This window comes from Zingiber officinale, chromosome 8A (assembly GCF_018446385.1).
Source record: "Zingiber officinale cultivar Zhangliang chromosome 8A, Zo_v1.1, whole genome shotgun sequence".
NCBI classification, from domain to species: domain Eukaryota; kingdom Viridiplantae; phylum Streptophyta; class Magnoliopsida; order Zingiberales; family Zingiberaceae; genus Zingiber; species Zingiber officinale.
The window spans coordinates 102732029-102752994 of NC_056000.1; the positions used below are offsets into that span (position 1 = coordinate 102732029).

Genomic DNA, 20966 nt, shown 5'->3' on the forward strand with positions numbered 1-20966 from the left:
CTAATTACACTACAACCTTCCAATGGTTTGTTCCTTTCCATTTTGGTCGTGAGCTGCTGTTTATAATTTATAAGGTATTGATAACATCATCTTCTGTATGTGACACCACATACTATGTTATCTACAATATAAATTAATTGAACAACTACAAACAAATGTAGATAATTTAACCAAATGTGATTCTTTATTCAAAATAAATGTTTACAAAAGCTTAGGTTTTCAGTATATACTCTAACACTTAGTGCATTCTTCATCCCACTGGAACTTTGAGACCTTCCTTAGCACCTTGAAAAAAGGAGCAGCTCGATCTGCGGATCTGGAGATGAATCTTGACAGGGTTGTTATTCTACCGACCAGCTTCTGGGTTTCTTTTAATTTTTGAGGAGGCTGCATATCCTTGAGCGCTTGAACTTTTTCAGGATTGGCTTCTATTCCTCGCTCAGTCACCAGGTAACCTAAGAATTTTCCTCCTTTAGCCCCGAATAAGCATTTCAAGGGATTGAGTTTCATCCCATACTGTCGGAGAGTCCTGCATGTTTCCTCCACATCTTTGATCAAGTTTTCGGCCAGCGGGGATTTGATGAGTATGTCGTCTACATAGACCTCCACATTTCGCCCAATCTGCTCCCGAAAGATTTTATCCATCATTCGCTGGTATGTGGCTCCGACGTTCCTGAGGCCAAAGGGCATGACAGTATAACAGAAAGTACCGTCAGCCGTAATAAAACTAACCTTCTCTTGATCTTCCCGGGCTAGAGGTATCTGATGATACCCCTGGTAGGCGTCCAGCATACATATTCTTTCGCATCCGGCTGTGGAATCTACCATTTGATCAATCCGAGGCAGAGGATAGCAGTCTTTGGGGCTGGCCCGGTTGAGGTCCCGGAAGTCTATACATACTCTCCACTTATTGTTAGGCTTCTTTACCAAGACTACATTGGAGAGCTAGGATGGGAACTGAACCTCCCGAGCATGTCCTGCTTTTTTGAGCTGATCTACCTTGGCTCTTATTATTTTATTCTGGTCAGCTGAGAAATTTCTTTTCTTTTACTTCACGGGCCGGGAGTCAAGTAACAGATGCAACTTGTGCTCAGCCACCTCTGGCTTGACCCAGGAAGTTCCTAAGTAGACCAGGCAAAGACATCCCGATTGCGGATTAAACACTGAATTAATTCTTCTTTGAGGGGAGAAGGAAGGTCGCTCACCACCCGGGTCAGACTTTCAGGTCGCTCAGCGTGCAATTGTACTTCTTCCCAAGGGATGGGCTCCTCAGCTATGGGGAGAGGCTCCTCTTGAATGACATGAACACCTCCATCCTGCATCCTTTGATTTTTCTGAGCTTCAACTCAGACTATGTCAATATAGCACCGCCGAGAAACCTTCTGTTCTCCTTTAACTTCCCCGACCTACTCACCCACAGGAAACTTGATTTTTTGGTGAAAGGTCGAGACAACAGCCCTAAATTCATGTAGGGCGGGCCTCCCTAGGATAATGTTGTAAGAAGAAGGGGAGTCCACTACTATAAACGTGCTCCTCCTCGTGCGCACCAATGGCTCGGTGCCCAAAGATATAGCCAGCTTAATCTAACCCATAGGCTTCACTTCATTGCCTGTGAATCCATATAAACATGTAGCTACTTGCTGAAGTTCAGCAGCATCAATCTGCATCTCTTCAAATGCAGTCCTAAATAAAATGTTGACCGAGCTCCCAGTGTCAACAAAAACCCGAGCCACTCGGCTATTGGAAATTATTGCTTTGATGATGAGCGCATCGTCATGAGGCAACTCCAGGCCCTCCAGGTCTGCTGGCCCAAAGCTAATAGCAGGGCCAGCAGCTTGCTCCTTACTGCATCCGACGGAATGCACCTCCAAGCGCCGAACATGAGACTTACGTGCCCTCCCTGAATCTCCATCAGTCGGCCCTCCAGAGATCATGCCGATCTCTCTGATAGCTGCATTACCTCTGTTCTCGACCTTCCGTGATCCTTCTGGCTCTTTTCCCCGGCCAAGCTGATGAGTGCTAGGTTCTGCGAGGTCGGGACGAGGTTGTCCGACCTGTCTTGCCCCCCTTTGTTCCTCCATCATCTTGATCAACTGAGGAGCTAGCTCGGGCGGAGGCAATCTCATCCCAGCAGCCCGCTTGGAGTCTCGAGCGAACTGAAAGCAACGGTTAGTATCATACGTACATGACCTATGATAGGTACAATACCGATTACTCCCTGGCCCTGGTCGGGGGATATGTACAGCAGCAACTCGAGGGGCAGGTCGAATTTCAGACCGGTGATGAAAGGCAGGTCTGGCTTCCCGGACTCGCGGTAAAGGTTGAGGGGGTGGTTGAGGCGCTCTTCTTTCTCGCTTGTTGGTGGAAGGAAGTGGTCTTTCGGCCTTCCTTCGAGCTGCTTGTGCTTCTTCCACCTTGATGTAGGAAGCAACTTTTTCCACCATCTCATCAAAATTTCGAGCGGAATTTTTGATGAGACCTCTGAAGAATTCTCCCTCCCCCAATCCATGAGAGGAAGCGCTCATCAGAATCTCTGAAGTGGCAGTGGGGACATCTTGAGCCACTTGATTAAAGCGGTTGATATAACTTCTCAGGGGCTCAGTCGACCCCTGCTTTAGAGCGAAAAGCCAATGATCTGTCTTCTGATATTTCTTACTGCTAGCAAATCGGCGCAGAAAAGCCGTTTTGAAGTCCAGAAAACAGGTGATGGACCCTTGAGGTAACCCATCGAACCATTTTAAGCCTGAACCAGATAAAGTATTCAGGAAGACTCTGCATTTAACAGCATCGCTATATTGGTGCAGCAGGGCTGCGTTTTTGAATTTTCGCAAGTGCTCTTCCGGATCCTTGCTCTCGTCATATTCTCCGATCGACGGGGCTCTATAACCTTTAGGCAGTCTTTCATTTAGAATCCTGGCCGAGAAAGGTACTTTCTCGTCCGGATCTTCGGGGAACACCTCAGGTATGACAAGGGTCTTTCCCTTCTTCGAATCCCGTGGCTGTGAACTCTCAGCCATAGATGCTTGAGGTTGCTCCTTCTTAAGGCTTTGTGCTTAGGGCTCTGGCTGATAATATCCTAGACCAGACTCACAATAAGGATGTTGAGGAAATACCTTAGGTTGCTTTCTTTTGGAACCCCGATCTGAAACAGGGAGGGGCTCCTTGGAAGCTTCAGCAGGGGCTTGTTATGGTCGTGAGACAGTTGCCTGTCTCTCAGAGGCTACCAACCTTTTGGCCTCCTTAAAGAGCTCGTACTCTCCAGCGGTCATAGTGACGTAAATGCGGCCAGACTCCTCCATCGTCACGTTCCGGAACAGGTTGTTGTGTTCCCACAGACGACGCCAAATTTGATCCCGTCCGGAAGCTGAGTCGGATGAAGGCGGGCCTTGTTGTGCTAAAAGTTGACGGAGAGTCGTTGAGATGCTGAATCAGTGAGGTACCCCTTGGACAGGTTCGCATGGGCAGTTTTACGGAGAGAAATGATCAGGATGATGACGCTATTGATCTGCACACACTCAGACGAGTCCCATGGTCATTAGAGACCAAAAACCAGGGAAAAAGTCCCCGGGTCAGGCCCTCCGACGCTCAAGTCAGGTACTTTTTCCCCAGAAATCACAGAGAACGCACGAAAAGTAAAAGACTGGTAAGAAATGACGAGTGAGCGTACCTGCGTAAGGGACAAAGCATCCATTTTTATACTGCAACTGAGGCTTCTGGAACTTGGCGAATGTCAGCGAATGTCGGATGTCAAGCTCTGTCTGGCGATGGTCGACACGTGGCTTTCTCTCATAGGCTGGCGGAGGAACCAAGAGGAGTATGAGCCTCCCACCGTTAGAATATTCCTTGACATGTGATGATTGTTCTCTGACAGGTGGTTACGATTCCTTACAGGCCTATTTGTTATGTAGTGTCTGGCCTCCTGACCCACCTTCGTCTACGTCCTTCGAAGCCTGTACATCCCGACGACCTGCTGATTCCCGACCCGCATCTGCTTATTGCTATCCAAGGCATGTGTGTTCCGATCTGCACGCTGGGTCTAATTCCTGACCCGCATCTGTCTGCTTTTATCCAGGGCATGAGCGTTCCGACCTGCACGCTGGGTCTGTCCGCTGACCCATATGTGTCTGCTTTTACCCATGGCATGAGCGTTCCGACCTGCACGCTGAGTCTGTCCGCCGACCCACATGTGTCTGCTTTTATCCATGGCATAAACGTTTCGACCTGCACGCCGGGTCTAACTCCCGACCCGCATCTGTCTGCTTTTGTCCATGGCATGAGCGTTCCGACCTGCACGCTGGGTCTGACTCCCGACCCGCATCTGATTATTGTTATCCAGGGCATGTATGTCCCGACCTGCACACTGGGTCTGACTCCCGACCTGCATATGTCTGCTTTTATCCATGGTGATCCGGTGATAAGGATGGGGGATCCTCGTCAGCGGGGGGTCAACGGCACGTGGAGGTCAAAGGTCAAGATAGTCAGCCCGGAGACCAGCCGACCGGACGGAGTAGGCCTACCGACAGGGCCCTGCAGGCCGATCGACTGGGAATTCTCCGAACTGAATGGAAGACAACCTGACTAGGGGTCGGGTTTTCGATGCTCAAGGTAAAAAGGTTTCAAGGGTCGAGCGGGCGCACCGTTCGGCCGGGGCACAAGGAAACACAGGCAGGAGCAGTCTCAGTCGAGCATATGACCGATGCAGGGGTAATGTGCTTGCCGAGCGGTCGATCCGATAGGCCCTGGAACAGACAAGGTGCGCAAGAGGACAAAGGAGACAGGGGATAACATCATCCTCGAGACACCTGCCGCCGACAAGCAGCAGAGTTGGCGACCGAGCCGTACACAGAATCGTACGGTGGAAGCTTCCACCGTCACATCTGGGATATGCTCGGACGATTGCGGAATGGCGCCAGAGGTACTTTTCTGACACAGGCTTGTTAAGGTATGTTTGGGGAAGCGTGCACGCGTCGGGAAACGTGGCCGCGCTTCCCCGGGGTCCTATATAAAGTTCCCAGACGTCGACGAAGGTAGGCGCAACTATTTACTATAGCCACGTTACTCTGCCTCGTTCGTTGCCTGACTTGTGCGTCGGAGGGCTGTCGCCGGGAAACCCCTCCCGGCTCGGCTTCTTTGCAGGATCGTCGGAGAGCTACACCACCAGTCGGAGATAGCGGAGCGTGCCACGTCCCCAGCGTCCGTCGACTCAGCGCTCGGACAGGATCAAATTGACGCCGTCTGTGGGAACGCACCTGAATCCGAGCCAAGAAGATGGAAGAAGCTGGACGTCAACTTTTGGTAACGCTCTCTCCTGAAGAGCTCGAAGCACTCGTCCAAGCGCGAGCAGCGAAAATAGTGGAGCAACAGTAGAAAGCTCAAGCCGAACGGGCAGTGCAGCAAGCAACATCAGCTTCGGGAGGCCGAGCGCCACCCGAAGACCGGCAGGAGCAGCTCTCAATATGGGGGCAAAACAAGGGGCCGGTTGGCACACAGATGGGTGCACCGCCCGCCCCAATATCTTTTCATCGGGCTCTGTTCCAGACGCCCTCGGAGGTGGCGCAAGCCAATCAAGACAAGGGGTCCTCATCAGACGAGGCACCCATCCGGGACGTCAGAAAAGGAAAGGCGCCCCGATCGGACATGTCGCCCGAGCAGACTAACCAGCAGTTCTCAGATGCCATTCTTCGCGATCCACTGCCGAGGCATTATGTGCCCCCTGCGATCGGGGAGTACAACGGGACAATCGACCCAGACGACCACCTGGGTAAATTCGACAGTACCGCCACTCTGCATCAGTACACAGATGGTGTGAAATGCCGATTGTTTCTCACAACACTTTCGGGATCGGCGCATCGGTGGTTTCGAAGACTGTCGGACGGCTCAATCACCAGTTTTAAGGAATTTCGAACGGCGTTCCTCCATCATTTTGCTAGCAGTAGGCGCCACCAGAAGACAAGCGTCAGCTTGTTTACCATCAAGTAAGGCTCGAGGGAGCCGCTCCGAGCGTACATTCAACGCTTCAACCAGGTGGCCATGGACATTCCAACGGTCACCTCGGAAACAATGGTGAACGCGTTCACGCAAGGGCTCGTGGACGGTGACTTCTTCCGAACGCTCATCCGGAAGCCGCCTCGGGACTACGACCACATGTTGCATAAAGCCAACGAATACATCAATGTGGAGGAGGCCCAGGCGGCAAGAAGTAAAGAAGCCCAGAGCGACCAACCAGCTCCCGCCGAGCGGAAGCAACCCATCAGTCACCAGCCACCCAGAGGACCGCGAGCCGAAGCCGCCCATCCTCATCAGCATACTCGGTCGCACGCCGTCCAACAAGTCGCGGCTGATCGACCCAAGCACAAGGGGAAGGTATGGACCCCAATGTTTTGTTCACTCCATCAGTCAGCCACTCACAATACCCGCGATTGTTGGAGCCTCCCCCCCATCGCTCATCCCGCACCGAGGAGTTACCGCTGCTGATCGCCTTCACCAGATAGGCAACATCGACAACGGAGCCCCATGCAAAGGACAGAAAGGCGATCCCCCGAGCGGCATCACTGTCAGCAACACGAAGCCCACCACCGAGCATCAAATGAGAGACCTCGACCTTCCGCTCGGGAGGAGGAGAACAGGGGCAACTCATCTCGGGGAGAGATCAACATCATCGTCGGGGGTCCGACCGGCGGAGATTCGAATAGAGCTAAAAAGACGCATGCAAGGCAGCTGAGGATCCACGCGGTCGGCTGCAGCCAGGAAAGGGCGAGCGGACCCGAGATCAGCTTCGGGCCCAGGGACCTTCAAGGAGTTGAAGTCCCTCACGATGATGCCCTGATCATCCGAGCGGTAATAGCCAATTATACTATTCACCGCATTTTCATTGACACAGGAAGCTCGGTCAACATAATCTTCAAGAAGGCCTTCGACCAACTACAAATTGACCGAGCCGAACTATTGCCAATGACGACCCCCCTCTATGGATTCACGGGGAACGAAGTCTTGCCGGTCGACCAAGTCCGGCTGGCTATCTCGTTGGGCGAGGAGCCGCTCAGAAGGACAAGGACCACCACCTTCATCGTGGTGGATGCTCCATCTGCATACAACGTCATCCTGGGGCGACCGACGCTTAACGAGTTCCGGGCGGTCGTCTCTACCTTCTGCCAGAAGATTAAATTCCCGGTGGAGGATCAAGTAGGGGAGGTGCGGGGAGACCAGCTGACCGCTCGGAGATGCTAGGTGGAGATGGTCCGAGTAGAATCCAAGTCCGCTCGGAAAGTGTCGCGTGTCGAGGTACATGCTATTACTGAAAAGCCATTTTCTTTAGTTTATAAAGAAAAAGAGGAGGTGCAGATTGACCCATCCCGACCGGAGCCCACCACCTTCATAGCATCCGATCCGGAGGAGAGGCAAAAGGAAAAGGTGATCAAATGCCTCCAGCGGAACTGCGACGTCTTCGCCTGGTCGACCCATGAGCTGCCGGGGGTCTCGCCATGTGTAGCGCAACATGAACTTTATGCCCGGCCGGACGCTCGTCCGGTGAAGCAAAGGAAGAGGGACTTCAGCGCGGAGCAGAATGTAATAATCCGTGCGGAGATAGAAAAGCTTCCGGAGGCCGGCCACATAAGGGAAGTACAATTCCCGAGTTGGCTTGCAAACGTGGTCCTGGTCTCCAAGCCGGGCAACAAGTGGAGAGTCTGCATCGACTTCCGGGACTTGAACAAGGCGTGCCCAAAGGACTTCTACCCTCTTCCCCGGATCGATCAGCTGGTGGACTCCACGGCCGGGTGTGAGCTGATATGTATGTTGGATGCATACCAAGGCTACCATCAAGTGCCGCTCGCCCGAGAAGACCAAGAGAAGGTCAACTTCGTCACAGCGGACGACACTTACTACTACAATGTAATGCCGTTCGGATTGAAGAATACGGGAGCCACCTACCAGCGTCTGATGAACAAGGTCTGCAGAGAGCAGATCGGATGCAATTTGGAAGTGTACGTGAACGACATACTTATCAAGTCCTTTCGGGCGGCCGATCTCTAGCGGACATGGAGGAGACCTTCCAAACATTGAGGAGGTATAGCGTCAAACTCAACCCTCAGAAGTGCCTGTTCGGAGCAAGAGGCGGGCACTTCTTGGGTTACATTGTGACCGAGCGGGGCATAGAGGCGAACCCCAGCAAGATAAAGGCACTGCAGGACATGCCGCCTCCCAGAAATCTCCGAGAAGTGCAGCGTCTCACCGGTCGAATAACGGCGCTGTCAAGGTTCATCTCTAAGACCGCAGACCGGAGCTTGCCGTTTTTCAAGATACTCCGTAAAGCCACCAAGTTTCAATGGGATGAGGAGTGCGATCGGGCGTTCGAGGAATTAAAGACTTACCTGAATTCTTTGCCCGTGCTGGCAAAACCAGCCGTAGGTGAGCCGCTTCGCATTTATTTATCATCAACTGAGCATGCTGTGGGCTCAGCATTAGTGAGGCCGAGCGGCGAGGAGCAACCAGTGTACTTTTTAAGACATATCTTAAAGGATGCTAAGTCTCGCTACACTGATCTCGAGAAGTTAGCTTTCACCTTGGTTCTTGCAGCTTAGAGGTTGCGCCCTTACTTTCTGGCGCACACAATTATTGTGATGACAAACAGCCCGCTAGCGAGGGTACTCCTGAACCCCGAAGCATCCGGACGGCTTATCAAGTGGACGACTGAGTTAAGCAAATTTGATATCCAATACAAACCCCGCTCGGCGATCAAAGCACAATCCTTGGCAGATTTCGTAATCGAGGTACAATAGCCCGAGCCCAAAGCTACATGGAAAATATATGTGGACGGATCTTCTACTCGGCTCGGGAGCGGAATGGGGATAGTGCTACTTTCACCTCAAGGAGAGCGGATGCATCTATCCATCCGGCTGGACTATCGGGCAACAAATAATGAGGCAGAATACGAAGCCCTCATAGCCGGATTGCAAGCCGCGCGGCATGTTGGAGCCAGTCGGGTCGTGATCCACTCGGATTCATAGCTTGCTGCTCAGCAACTCATGGGCGCTTTTGAAATAAACAATGCCAGACTCAGATTGTACGCGGAGGCCTTTGAGAAACTCAAGGCCGGCTTCACCGAGGTAGTAGTCCAGAAGATACCCCGAGCGAAAAACAATGCGGCAGATGAGTTAGCCAAACTCGCGAACTCAATATCGCCGGTCATCATCCAGCCACCCATCGAGCAAGTATGTTTGGTAGCACACGTGGACCGGATGGACGACCTCACATTCCCGAGCGATTGGAGAACATCCATCATGGAGTTTCTGCGCTCAGGGGCCTCACCGTCCGATCGGGATGAAGCCCAACTACTAAGGAGAAGAGCCGACCGGTTCACTCTCATCAAAGATCAGCTTTACAAGAAGGCTTTCTCCCAACCATTGCTAAAATGCGTCAGCTCAGAAGATGCAGAGTACATTCTCCAGGAGGTACACCAAGGATCTTGCGGAGGTCATCCGGGCGGCCGATCTTTGGCTAGGAAGATCCTGCTAGCCGGATACTTCTGGCCAACGTTACGTGAGGACGCCGCTCGGACCGTCGCAACTTGTCTCTCCTGTCAGAAGTACCATAATTTCTTGCATAAGCCGACGAAGGAAATGAAAGCGTCCGACGTGTCTTGCCCGTTCGACCAGTGGGGCATGGACATCGTAGGACCCTTCCATATAGCGACCGGACAAAGGAAGTTTTTATTGGTGGCGGTAGATTACTTCTCCAAGTGGGTGGAGGCTGAGCCATTGGCCAAAATAACCGAGCACATGGTCAAAAAATTCATCTGGCAAAACATCATCTGTCGGTTCGGCATTCCGCGTCGGCTCGTGTTGGACAATGGGTGACAGTTCGTCGGAAATCAACTCGAGGAATGGTGCAAGAGATATGGCATCGAGCAACACTTCACGTCTGTTGCGTATCCCCGAAGTAATGGTCAAGCCGAAGTAGCCAACCAGGAGATACTACGAATTCTTCGGGCTCGGCTCGACCACATGGGAGGAAGCTGGGTGGACGAGTTGCCAGGAGTCTTATGGGCCATCCGCACGACCCCTAAAAAGGGAACGGGAGTAACACCTTTCCATCTGGTGTATGGAGGGGAAGCGGTCGTCCCAGTCGAAGTCGGCGTAGAGTCCGCCCGGATCCAGAACTACGATGAAGATAATGCCGAGCGGAGGCAGCTGGAATTGGACTTGATCGACGAGGAGCGAGCCAAAGCGTCCGTCCGACTGATGGCCTACAGGCAGAGGATGAAGCAGAACTACAACCACGTGATTCCTCGAGCATTCCAGGTGGGCGACTTGGTATGGAAGAAAGTGAAACCGGTCGGGGATGTAGGCAAGTTGGAGGCTCCCTGGGCGGGACCGTTCAAAGTCATCAAGAAGCTCCGGTCGGGAGCTTACTACTTAGAAGATGAGGATGGACGGAGGCTAGAGAGGCCGTGGAGCGCGAACCACCTCCAGCCCTATCGGGCTGGATGAAAGGTGCGCTGATGTAATCTATTTTGAATATTCTATTCGGATGTATTATCTGGTTGCAGGAATGAAAGCTATAAGAACAAAGGCATGATTCTGGCGCACCGAGCGGATAGCAGCATAATGTCGTGGCATAAACCCCATGCCGTTCGATCGGTAGTATTTTATCTGAGTCCAATGCTCGATGAAGAAGACCCCGTGCCGTTTGGCAGAGAGTATATTATCCGAACCCAACGCTCGATGGAGAAACCCCGTGCCGTTCGACCGGGAGTATATTACCTGAGCCCAATGCTTGATGGAGAAGACCCCGTGCCGTTCGGACGGACGTATATTATCTGAACTAAAAGCTCATTTCTGAGGACCGTCGAGCGGCGACGTTAAACCCTAGAGTCGGACCGGCGACTATAAACCTCCCGGCTTGAAGATCGTCGAGCGGCGACGTTAAACTCTAGAGTCGGACCGGCAACTATAAACCCCCCGGCTTGAAGACCGTCGAGCGGCGACGTTAAACTCTAGAGACGGACCGGTGACTATAAACCCCCCGGCTTGAAGACCGTCGAGCGGCGACGTTAAACCCTAGAGTCGGACCGGCGACGTTAAACCCTAGAGTTGGACTGGCGACTATAAACCCCGGCTTGAAGACCGTCGAGCGGTGACGTTAAACGCTAGAGTCGGACCGACGACTATAAACCCCTCGACTTGAAGACCGTCGAGCGGCGACGTTAAAATCTAGAGTCGGACCGGCGACTATAAACCCCCCGGCTTGAAGACCGTCAAGCGGCGACGTTAAACTCTAGAATTGGACCGGCGACTATAAACCCCCTGGCTTGAAGACCGTCGAGCGACGACGTTAAACTCTAGAGTCGAACCGGCGACTATAAATCCCCCGGCTTGAAGACCGTCGAGCTCCGACGGTAAACCCTAGGGTCGAACTGGCGACTATGAAACCTCCGGCCGGACAAAGATAATAAAAGGGTCGACTCATGAGTCGATATACCGATCGGCCAAGTTATCAAAGATACTTCATGAGCATCTAGCGGGGATTCCATTTAAAAAAGTATGGACGCGCGGCCGAGCAGCCTAGTTATACAGAAAACTTCGTTAAAAATTCCTTGAGAAGGCCGGGCAAGACGAGAAATGATTAACGAAAAGAAAGAGGGAGGAGACTTAAACGATTGTATTTCGTGGTCTGAGCGGAGGACACAAGTATTGACAAAGCTAATAACAAGACAGTATGTATCCATTAAAACTCCGGCCCTTAGAGCCGATCAGAAGAGGTACAAAAAACATTACAAGAAAATCATAAACACTCCTCACTCCAGTGGCTCGAAGATGGGCTCTGGAACGACGTCTAACAGGCCGGCCATGTCTGGGGGGGAGGGATGGAGATATCCTCGGAAAGATGACCCTTGGCCTTCAAGTAAACAGTGGTCGCCCGGATAGCCTCTTCGAAGGACAGAACCAACCGATCGCTAAACTTTTCACCAAAGGCATCCGACCAAAGGTAGTTCTGTCTCATCACTTTGAAGCGGTCAGGTTCTCCGTCCTGGTATTCCTTTAGCACCGCTCGGGAAGCGTCGAGAGCCCCTTGGAGCTCTTCCTTATCTGCCTGCAGTTTAGCTTCAATAGCAAATTGGCTCGATTTCTCGGCAGATAGCAGGTCGGTCAATTCTGTGACGCGCTGCTCCAGCGCTCGGACCTCCACCTTCATCGCGTCCAGATCAGCAACGACCATATTTTTTCTGTTGGTGGCCACAGTGATCTGGTGGTCATGGGATTTGACTTGGACTTCGAGTCCAGCTACCCTGGTTTCCAGGCCGGAAGACTTGTGCCATTCGGCCGCTAGCAGCTTTTCTGTTTGGGTCAGCTCGGACTTCAGTGTAGCATACGAGGGGCCTTCAGCCGACACCCCTCCAGAAATTTGGAGTTTCTTTAACTCCTCCTCCAGTTCGACCAAACGATTGCTGACCGCGATGTTCTCCACCCATTGCTGCATTCGGATGGATAACGTCAGTAACCTGGTGAAGTCGTCATAATAGCGTGGTAAGAAACATACCCCGGTGGCTTGCTGCATGTGGCTGTCCGCCAGCTGACCGGGAGTCATCAGGGCCACTCGAGCCCTCGCATCTTCCCACGTCTGGGCGAGCGGCCCCCGGATGGTAACTTGGTTCTCGGGAGCGGCAGGCTGATCCGTCGCCAAAAGGAACTCCTCGGTGGGGAGACGGAGGACGAACTTGATCATTCAGCGGCCGCTCGGATCTGATTGGGTAGAAACAGCTTGGCTGGAAGACTCGCCGATCGGTGCAGAAGTAATGTCTGAGCGTTTGAGCCGAAGGCGGACCCGGGGCGCAGAACTAACGGGTGGCGCTCCAGTCGAGGCTGCTGGCTGATCGAGCTGGGAGGGAGTCCGATCAGAAGAAATGGCCTCATGCGTGGCAAGTAGCGGGTCGATTGCCTCTGGTAGGGCGTCGACTGGCCCAATCACCGGATCAACGGGCACAATGGAGGTCCGGCGACATTTGCGAGTTATCAGTGGGGAATCGCCGGCCGATCGCTCCGCGTCCTCTGATGTATGCTGCTGATCGGCCGAAGAGATAGCATCCCCGGTCGCTCCAGTTGCGGTGCCATGTGCGGCAGACTCTCGGGCCTCAGTGGGGGTCCCTTCACTTTCGCCCTCATGCGAGCCGACCGGCGCGATGCCTCGATCGGCCATCTCCTTGGCTGCCACCGCCTCAATCTCGGCGGCCTTCAACTTCAGCCGATCAGCAACCTTGGGTCGCCACATGATGTCATCTGCATAACAGAAGAATAAATTAGTTAGACCAAAAGGAAAAAGGATAAGGAGAGTGCTTACCCAGGCTGCTCGGAAGCTTTGTGCGGATCGGGTTCAAGCCAAACACATACAACACCCCCTCGTGAAGTAGTTTATCGATATTGAACCTCTAACCGGCCAGTAGATTAGCCGCATGAAGATACTCCGGCTGGTTCTTGTATTTGCCGAGGTTAGGCGGATCCGGCACGGTGGTTTGCCACTTGGTGCGAAAGGAGGGCAGCTTGGGAAAACGAAGGTAAAAATAGTTTTCCTTCCAGTGCTTGTTCGAGGTCGACATTTTATCGAAGAAGACGAGGCCGATCCACGACTAGAAGAGGAAAGTACCCCACTCGGACTGTTTGGGATAGTAAAAGTAGTGGAAAATTCTGGGGGCTAAGGGAATGCCGTGCAGCTTGAAAAGGATTATTACGCCGCACAACAACCTAAAAGAGTTAGGAACAAGTTGGCCAAGCGGGATGCGGAAATAATTACAAACCTCCTGGATGAAAGGGTGTAGAGGGAAGCGCAGACCGGCCACGAATTGGTCGCGGAAGAAGCAAACAGTGCCGATCGGCGGATTATGGGGCCGATCGGAAGAGGTAGCTAAAACTAGTCTATGGTCAGAAGGTAGTTCAAATTCGTTGAGGAAACGTCCAGCGTCAGTTTCGTCGAACCGGCTCAGCATGGTCATATACCACAGGCCAGGAGAAGAACCAGAAGGCTGCGAAGTGCTAGCCATCGACGGAACAGTAGCAAGGAAAGAAGAAACGATGAAAGGAAAATGAAAGGGTGGACAGAGGATCAAAACTATATTGAATGGGTATGGAGGTCACCAGAAAAGAAAAAACAGAAGAAAGCAAGGACAGGAGAAGGCTTACAGGGAGCGGAGCGTGAAGGAGGGGACGGAAGTTCGTCGGAGCACCGAGACAGGCAGACGCCCAGGAGCTAGACACAGGAGGAAGCACCGAAGACACGATGAAGGAGAAACTTGCGTCGGCGCTTCATAAACCCCGGTCTCGGTCCATCACAGCCGTCCGATCCAGGTCATCGAAAGAAGCGAGGACATCCAACCGTCGAATTTGAACCGACGTATGTCCCATCGAAGATTACGCCCTCGCCGTACGATGACGGCGGACTTGCCAGGTGGCGATCAGCGATTGGGCGGCATTTAATGAGCGCCATTACTCGCGCGTGGGCAGCTTAATGAGGATTGGCACGAATTCCGAGGAGACCCGACGACGCCGACCGCCCCCGGAACAGTAGCGCAACAAGCAACGGAGGGAGATCAAAACTACAAGGCATAACCATCAACTCGCCGATCGGCCTAGGGGGCCTCCTAGAGACGATCGGAAATACACTTTCGGGAGTGGCGAAGTGAATGTCGCTCGACCAAATTCATAGTCCAGTCAGTCGGAGTTGGCGCCTCCTTCGACTAGACTTGAAGGGGAGGCATGTGATCCGGTGATAAGGACGGGGGATCCTCGTCAGCGGGGGGTCAACGGCACGTGGAGGTCAAAGGTCAAGATAGTCAACCCGAAGGCCGACCGACCGGGCACCGCGTGCCGATCGGCCGGGAATTCTCCGAACCGAATGGAAGACAACCTGACTAGGGGTCTGGTTTCCGATGCTCAAGGTAAAAAGGTTTCAAGGGTCGAGCGGGCGCACCGTTCGGCCGGGGCACAAGGCAACACAGGCAGGAGCAGTCTCAGCCGAGCATATGACCGATGCAGGGGTAATGTGCTTGCCGAGCGATCGATCCGCTCAGCCCTGGAACAGACAAGGAGCGCAAGAGGACAAAGGAGACAGGGGATAACATCATCCTCAAGACACTTGGCGGCCGAGCCGTACACAGAATCGTACGGTGGAAGCTTCCACCGTCACATCCGGGATATGCTCGGACGATTGCGGAATGACGCTAGAGGTACTTTTCTGACACAGGCTTGTTAAGGTATGTTTGGGGAAGTGTGCACGCGTCGGGAAACGTGCCCGTGCTTCCCCGGGTCCTATATAAAGACCCCAGACGTCGACGAAGGTAGGCGCAACTATTTAATGTAGCCACGTTACTCTGCCTCGTTCGTTGCCTGACTTGAGCGTCGGAGGGCCGTCGCCGGAAAACCTCTCCCGGCTCGGCTTCTTTGCAGGATCGTCGAAGAGCTACACCACCAGTCGGAGATAGCGGAGCGTGCCACGTCCCCAGCGTCCGTCGACTCAGCGCTCGGACAGGATCACATGACATGAGTGTTCCGACCTGCACGCTGGGTATGTAAGCAGACCTGCCGGTAGTCCCCATCTTTAGTTGTACTTGGCCCACGAACCCATTTACTACTTACTATCAGGACTAGGTCTTATAATTTCTCTCTTTTAACTTAAGCCCTGTAGGCTGGACTTTTGACCTCCCCACTGTTACTATCAGCTCGACAGTTGACGGGTAATGTTGGCTTGACTTTTGACCTTCTTAACCTCCTCGTCAGTTGGACTGTTGACCAGCCACATTGGCCTGACTTCTGACCTTCTTGACCTCCTCGTCAGTTGGACTGTTGACCGGCCACGTTGGCCTAACGTCTGACCTTCTTGACCTCCTCGTCAGCTGGACTGTTGACCGGTCACGTTGGCCTGACTTCGAATTACCTCATCTTATCGACCCCACAAAATACACACCATATCATGTCGATTTTGACATCGACGGCCAATCAGCACATCTGTCACTGCCAAAGTTTAAAACAATAAAAACAAAGGTTCAACGTTCATTAAAACAAACTTGTGGATTTTAACATCGACTGCCAATCAACACATCTGTCACTGTCGAAGATTCAGGCAGCCTCCTTCTGGATTCTGAGATTATTCTACAAACGCAGCAATCTTTTGCTGTTGAATTCGACTTGCTAGTCCTTGTGGAGCATTCCTTACCCTGCAATATGAAACAGAGTCAATGTAATTAAATAGGTATTAATTGACAAGTAGAGAAAGAGATGACAGAGCAAAATTCTTGGTTTTTTCTCTGATAATCCTCTGAGCCAATGAAAAATTAATACGAGTAGCATCCATTCTCAATGTTTGCATTCACATTTTGGTTTTGAGTTAGTGCCTTCGAACAATTTAATCAAAATAACGCCATATGACTTAAGGACATGCAAGGTTGAATTTTCAGCCTAGGAAGAAATAGAGACCAGGAATCTACCTTGAAGATGCATATTACAAAACCCTGACATTCCCATGAAAGCTTGCTATTCCTAGATACGACCATAACTACGCCCACTTCCTTACAGGACATGACTGAAAAACAAAATGCACGGAGAAGTTGCAATTGTCATCTCTATAATTCACGACATGATGACTAAGCTAATCGCAGTTTTGAGTCAGCTAGAAGAATCTATGCTTGTGCTTCTAGAGTCGATGGCAAGGATAGTAGCCTCCTCTTCTGAATGCGTGGAGGGAGATGCTTGGTGTACTTCTTCGGCCGAATCATCCATGGCAAGAAGACACCAGTTCCGTTGCGCGCAATCTTCTCATCGGGGTTCACAACAACTTCTCCAGGTGGCGCCAACATGACGATGGGGGTGCGGAGAGCCAAACCCCATGTAGCTGGGATCATGACATTGGGCCGGTAGGCGATGATTCCACCACCTGTTGTCATCTTTTGCAGGGGAGTTGAGTGTCCAGGTTGCCACAAGGTCATTGCTTTGTTGGACTGGATTGCAATAGGTGATTCTGAATGCTGAGTGGCAGTTCTAACTTTCACAAATGTTATGCTAATTCTTTTATTTGGTGATGCACACACAACATGCCTTGCCATGTCAGCACTATTCCCACGCATAACTAGGAGTGACCTGCAGAAGTTTATGCATGATTATTATGTTAAAATTTCAAAATTGACTTGTATAAACAAACTAATTCTACAGGGTATTATATTAAGATCCCATGTGGCTTCCAAAGATAAAATTTTCAAAATGGCAATCAAGTAGGTTTGCATACCCTTCCTTAATTGGAAGTGTTAGGGATCCCTTATAGTTTCCCTCGTAATCGCTAATCAGAGACCGTCCAAATGCCATTGTAGTTCCGGAGAGGAGAAGCGTTGATATAGGATTTTCCAGATGTGGAGGTTTGAAGTAGGGCTGTGAGTGCTCATCCTGCAGAACACACAAAATGGAGATTGGGTGCCACGAGAAAACTTGGGTTTTAAATTGGAAGATCTAAGCTTAATCACTAGGAATGTTAGGAAAACAGAGTTACCTCATCAAAGAAATTGATAATGCAGCTGTTGGGTTTCTTACTTTCTGGTACTAAGCGCCATTGAACCAAGTGATCAATAATGGTTAGCAAAGCAGGAGGAATTGGTTCTATAATACCTGCATCAAAAGAATTTAGGTCTAACAATTAGGATTGGTTTCTTCATTTTGTGAGCACCATTTGTTTATCCGTGAATTTTTGAATGACTATAGTAGCAAGTTCATTTTGATGCCACAGATTAATTAAAAATCAACAAAATTTGGAACGAGGAAAGTATTCTTTACTTTCTGCCTCTCCAGTAGCTGATTGGAATAATGGAACACCAAGTTGAATGATCTCCCTCTTGTTCCCCTTCATTTGTTTGTTGAAGAAAATAAATGTTTCTCCTAAACACATGCACAAACGTAGTTGAGTGTGAGCGTTGGCCTTCATGACTCAATAAAAAATGTTAAAAGCTTTGATTTATTAATTGCCATCTCTTATTCCTTTTTCGATTAAATTGTATAGAAGTAACATAAGATCTACACGGCAGATCATAAAAGTTAGGACTCAGTTGTCTCTGAAGTAGACACAACACAATAAGAGACATTTTTTACGGCAAAAAGGAATGATACCGGCAGAATCTAGTATTTGAATTGATATATGAAAATCAATCTCATTAATAAGCAATGTAGTGGTTTGACAGTAGAAAGTAATAGCATAATTTTACCAGGGAGTTCTCCTCTGCGTCCTGCCAGACGAAGCTCATTGATGTATTCAACAAGGGTCGGTAGCTCTGACCCTGCGAAAATATTCTCATACAACTTGAGACCTTTCACAACATTGACCTGGCAGTCACAAATCAGAATCAATATATTTGATCAAATGGGAAGCTCGCTAAGTTTTGTTTATATAAACGAAAAAATTCTACTTCCTACAGCATCTTATATTGCATCTCTATACAGAAATTGTGTCCAATGGTGTTAAGATAGAACTCGCCATATGCCCTTTCACGGATTCCTTCGCCACAAAACCCTTTGAGATCTTGATCCTCTCAGGCCGCACCAAGCAAACTCCTAGGTCAGCACAAACTTTGACCTCCTCCACCAAACCTTGTTCCTCTTGCGATCCTAGCACGCGCAATTATAATATAAGGTTAAGCCAAAAATCAACAACAACACATTTGAAAAAATTGAAATTTCAACATAAATATAGTCCAAAACTTCAACCCCACCAAAAAAGACATGCCGTAGAAAACTAGAACTCGGTAGTTGGCACAGCGGTGAAGACAAAGAATAAGGTTCCAACCTAGTGCCAAAAGGTCCGGATGTCCTATATGCTTGCAAAATGGAATTTTTCCTTGCAGGATGGTCAATACATCTAGTACTTAGGCGGCGGCCATTTTGATCTTCAGGTGTGGAACTCTACCAAGCTTGTGCCTTAACCCTAATTAAATTCCTTTTTTTTTTTTGGCTCAGTAATTAACACCACCTAAAAAAAACAAAACACTCAATTAAGCGCGGCGACGACGAGATGGGTCCGCCTCGAGCACCAGTCTCACTGGGGCGCTGCAGTCTCCCGACCGCGTGGACGGCGCTGCGCCGGTTCCCCAACACGGCGGGCGAGGCGGCCAGGCCAGCACCTCCAAACGCCCTGCTGAAGGGGTCAGGCTAGTCGACCACCAAAACTACTACGACACGTGTGCCGTCACCCACCTCCCATTCCCACCCGATTCGTGGGAACCAAAACGGCCGGCAATTACGGATCGTTGGCCTCGCGCCATAAGAAAAACAAGCGCTCTTCCTTTGCGCTTTTGCTCGCCAATGGCCAGCTTCTCCACGGCTTCCGAACTCACGTATGTCCTTCATCTTCTCAGCCATCCCAAAGACCCTAAAAAATTAAGGGAAAAAAAAAGATTCCCCATGTCTGTGAACGCGTTCACTTACAGGGGCTAACTCAATCCGGCCGCCGGGGAGCCGTGGCCACAGAATCGACGGCTGAACGCGCCCAGAGGGTGAAGGTGAGCTCATCAGGGCCGTCCGATCAAACTGGAATGTTGCTGCGATTCAAAGCTAACTAATGTTGGGGCAAAGATCTAGAAATTTTAAATTAGTACCGTTGGGGAAAAACAAACAGTTAGAACTTTCAGAAAATGATATAATATTAATAGCATCCGATAATTACTTAATTTGTCAAATTAATTAGTTACCTTTGTTAGCGTAACCATCTGCAGCACCCTGGAAATCCCAAGCGCCCCCTCTAGAAGAAACCTCAGTCTCAGTCGCCGCTTTCTCCTCGATCCGCGCAACCTTGATGTTACCGTGGTAGATGGCATCAGCCCAAGTTTCTTCCTCCGCCGCCGCTTCCTCTGTCGTGCCGATCTCAACGCCCACTGCCACGGTTTCCTCATCCGCGGCAATTTCCTCCTTCGTGGGAGGGATGTCGGTCTCCGCGGGCTTTTCCTCCTCCGAGGGAAGGATGTAGATCTCCTTAGGCTTCTCCTCCTCCGGCACCACCGCCGGAAACTTGGCCACCACCGAATGAAGCTCGGCGGAGACGTCGTCAATGGAGTAAAACTTCTGCATATTGAGCACCGGGATCCAGTTGAGCCGGCGCCAGTGTACGGCGGCGAACACCGACTCGTACTCCGCCGCTCCTCTGATCTGCACCAGGTGACTACAAAGCGCGTCGATGATCGCGTTCGCGGCTGCGAACTCGCTCCGAAGCCACGCGATCATCGCGTCCCTCGAGTACAGCTCCGGCACCGCCGTCGCCGAGGTAGCGGTCCTTGCCATCACCGTCGCTATCCCCCAAAACCAGTCGATCGCCGCTTCTCTTCCGAATCCCGGAGAGAAAAAGAAGATATAAAAAGAAAAAAAAAAGTGGGTTGAAATTCACAGTGAATAATTGAGAGGGAAGACCCCAAAGTTCTTGAGCCCAGCCGAACGAGCCCTCAAGGGCTAGTATATATACAGCTGGATCGAATACACGTCGATTGGCACGTGGCGAGCCAAAGTGACTCGGACGACGTCAAGCGAATGCCAGACCCGAGATGCACAGCACACCTAACTAAGCATGGTTCGTCGTCTCCCACCATGCTGCTACCTTCCCCAAATCGCCACCGACCGGTGACGGGATTCCCTTTCCTTTTGCTCCACGGCGCACGTGGTCCTCAAACGATGGGGACATCGAGGCTCTGCAGCCGCGTGTTGCAGAGCGACACGTGTCTAACCGTTGGGTCCCGATATCCGGTTTTACTTAGTCAACGAGCCCCCAAAACGATTGATCTGTCGTGGTGATTTACGCCATTGTGGAGAGTGACGTGGCAACGTCGTCAGCGAGAATGTCGGCTGAAACAGCCACGAGCCGTCTTTAAATGGGAAATATGAGCTCTGATAATAGTCAAATGCTTATTTTTTTTAAATAAAATAAAATAAAATAACACCTCCCATATTTATGTTTTTAAA

At 51.0% G+C, this 20966-nt stretch overlaps 2 protein-coding genes across 2 annotated transcripts; both read right to left on the reverse strand.

Annotated features, from left to right (window-relative positions):
- Window positions 1-1583: 1583 nt before the first annotated feature.
- Window positions 1584-3017, reverse strand: LOC122011092. The gene is made up of 4 exons (XM_042567525.1): window positions 2608-3017; window positions 2480-2533; window positions 2216-2414; window positions 1584-2156 (listed from the first exon to the last, which is right to left on the reverse strand). The coding sequence occupies exons 1-4, from the start codon at window positions 3015-3017 to the stop codon at window positions 1584-1586; spliced, it is 1236 nt and encodes a 411-aa protein (XP_042423459.1).
- Window positions 3018-16388: 13371 nt separating this feature from the next.
- Window positions 16389-20459, reverse strand: LOC122009892 (RNA demethylase ALKBH10B-like). The gene is made up of 7 exons (XM_042566205.1): window positions 19709-20459; window positions 18499-18629; window positions 18230-18347; window positions 17805-17906; window positions 17524-17639; window positions 17266-17420; window positions 16389-17120 (listed from the first exon to the last, which is right to left on the reverse strand). Exons 1-7 carry the CDS (start codon window positions 20292-20294, stop codon window positions 16664-16666), a joined length of 1665 nt encoding a protein of 554 aa, XP_042422139.1. The 5' UTR covers window positions 20295-20459; the 3' UTR covers window positions 16389-16663.
- Between the last annotated feature and the right edge of the window lie 507 nt (window positions 20460-20966).

Excerpts from the sequence above, each read along its gene's own strand:
- LOC122011092 (XM_042567525.1), bottom strand. The coding sequence starts at position 3,017 with ATGGCTGAGAGTTCACAGCCACGGGATTCGAAGAAGGGAAAGACCCTT. Across the intron at positions 2,534-2,607 it reads CTTTTCGCTCTAAAGCAGGG|AGATTCTGATGAGCGCTTCC; the intron begins GTCGACTGAGCC and ends CTGCCACTTCAG. Across the intron at positions 2,157-2,215 it reads CCCCCGACCAGGGCCAGGGA|TTCGCTCGAGACTCCAAGCG; the intron begins GTAATCGGTATT and ends CGTTGCTTTCAG.
- LOC122009892 (XM_042566205.1), bottom strand. The coding sequence starts at position 20,294 with ATGGCAAGGACCGCTACCTCGGCGACGGCGGTGCCGGAGCTGTACTCG. Across the intron at positions 17,640-17,804 it reads AGCTACTGGAGAGGCAGAAA|GTATTATAGAACCAATTCCT; the intron begins GTAAAGAATACT and ends CTTTTGATGCAG. Across the intron at positions 17,121-17,265 it reads ACACTTCCAATTAAGGAAGG|GTCACTCCTAGTTATGCGTG; the intron begins GTATGCAAACCT and ends AAACTTCTGCAG.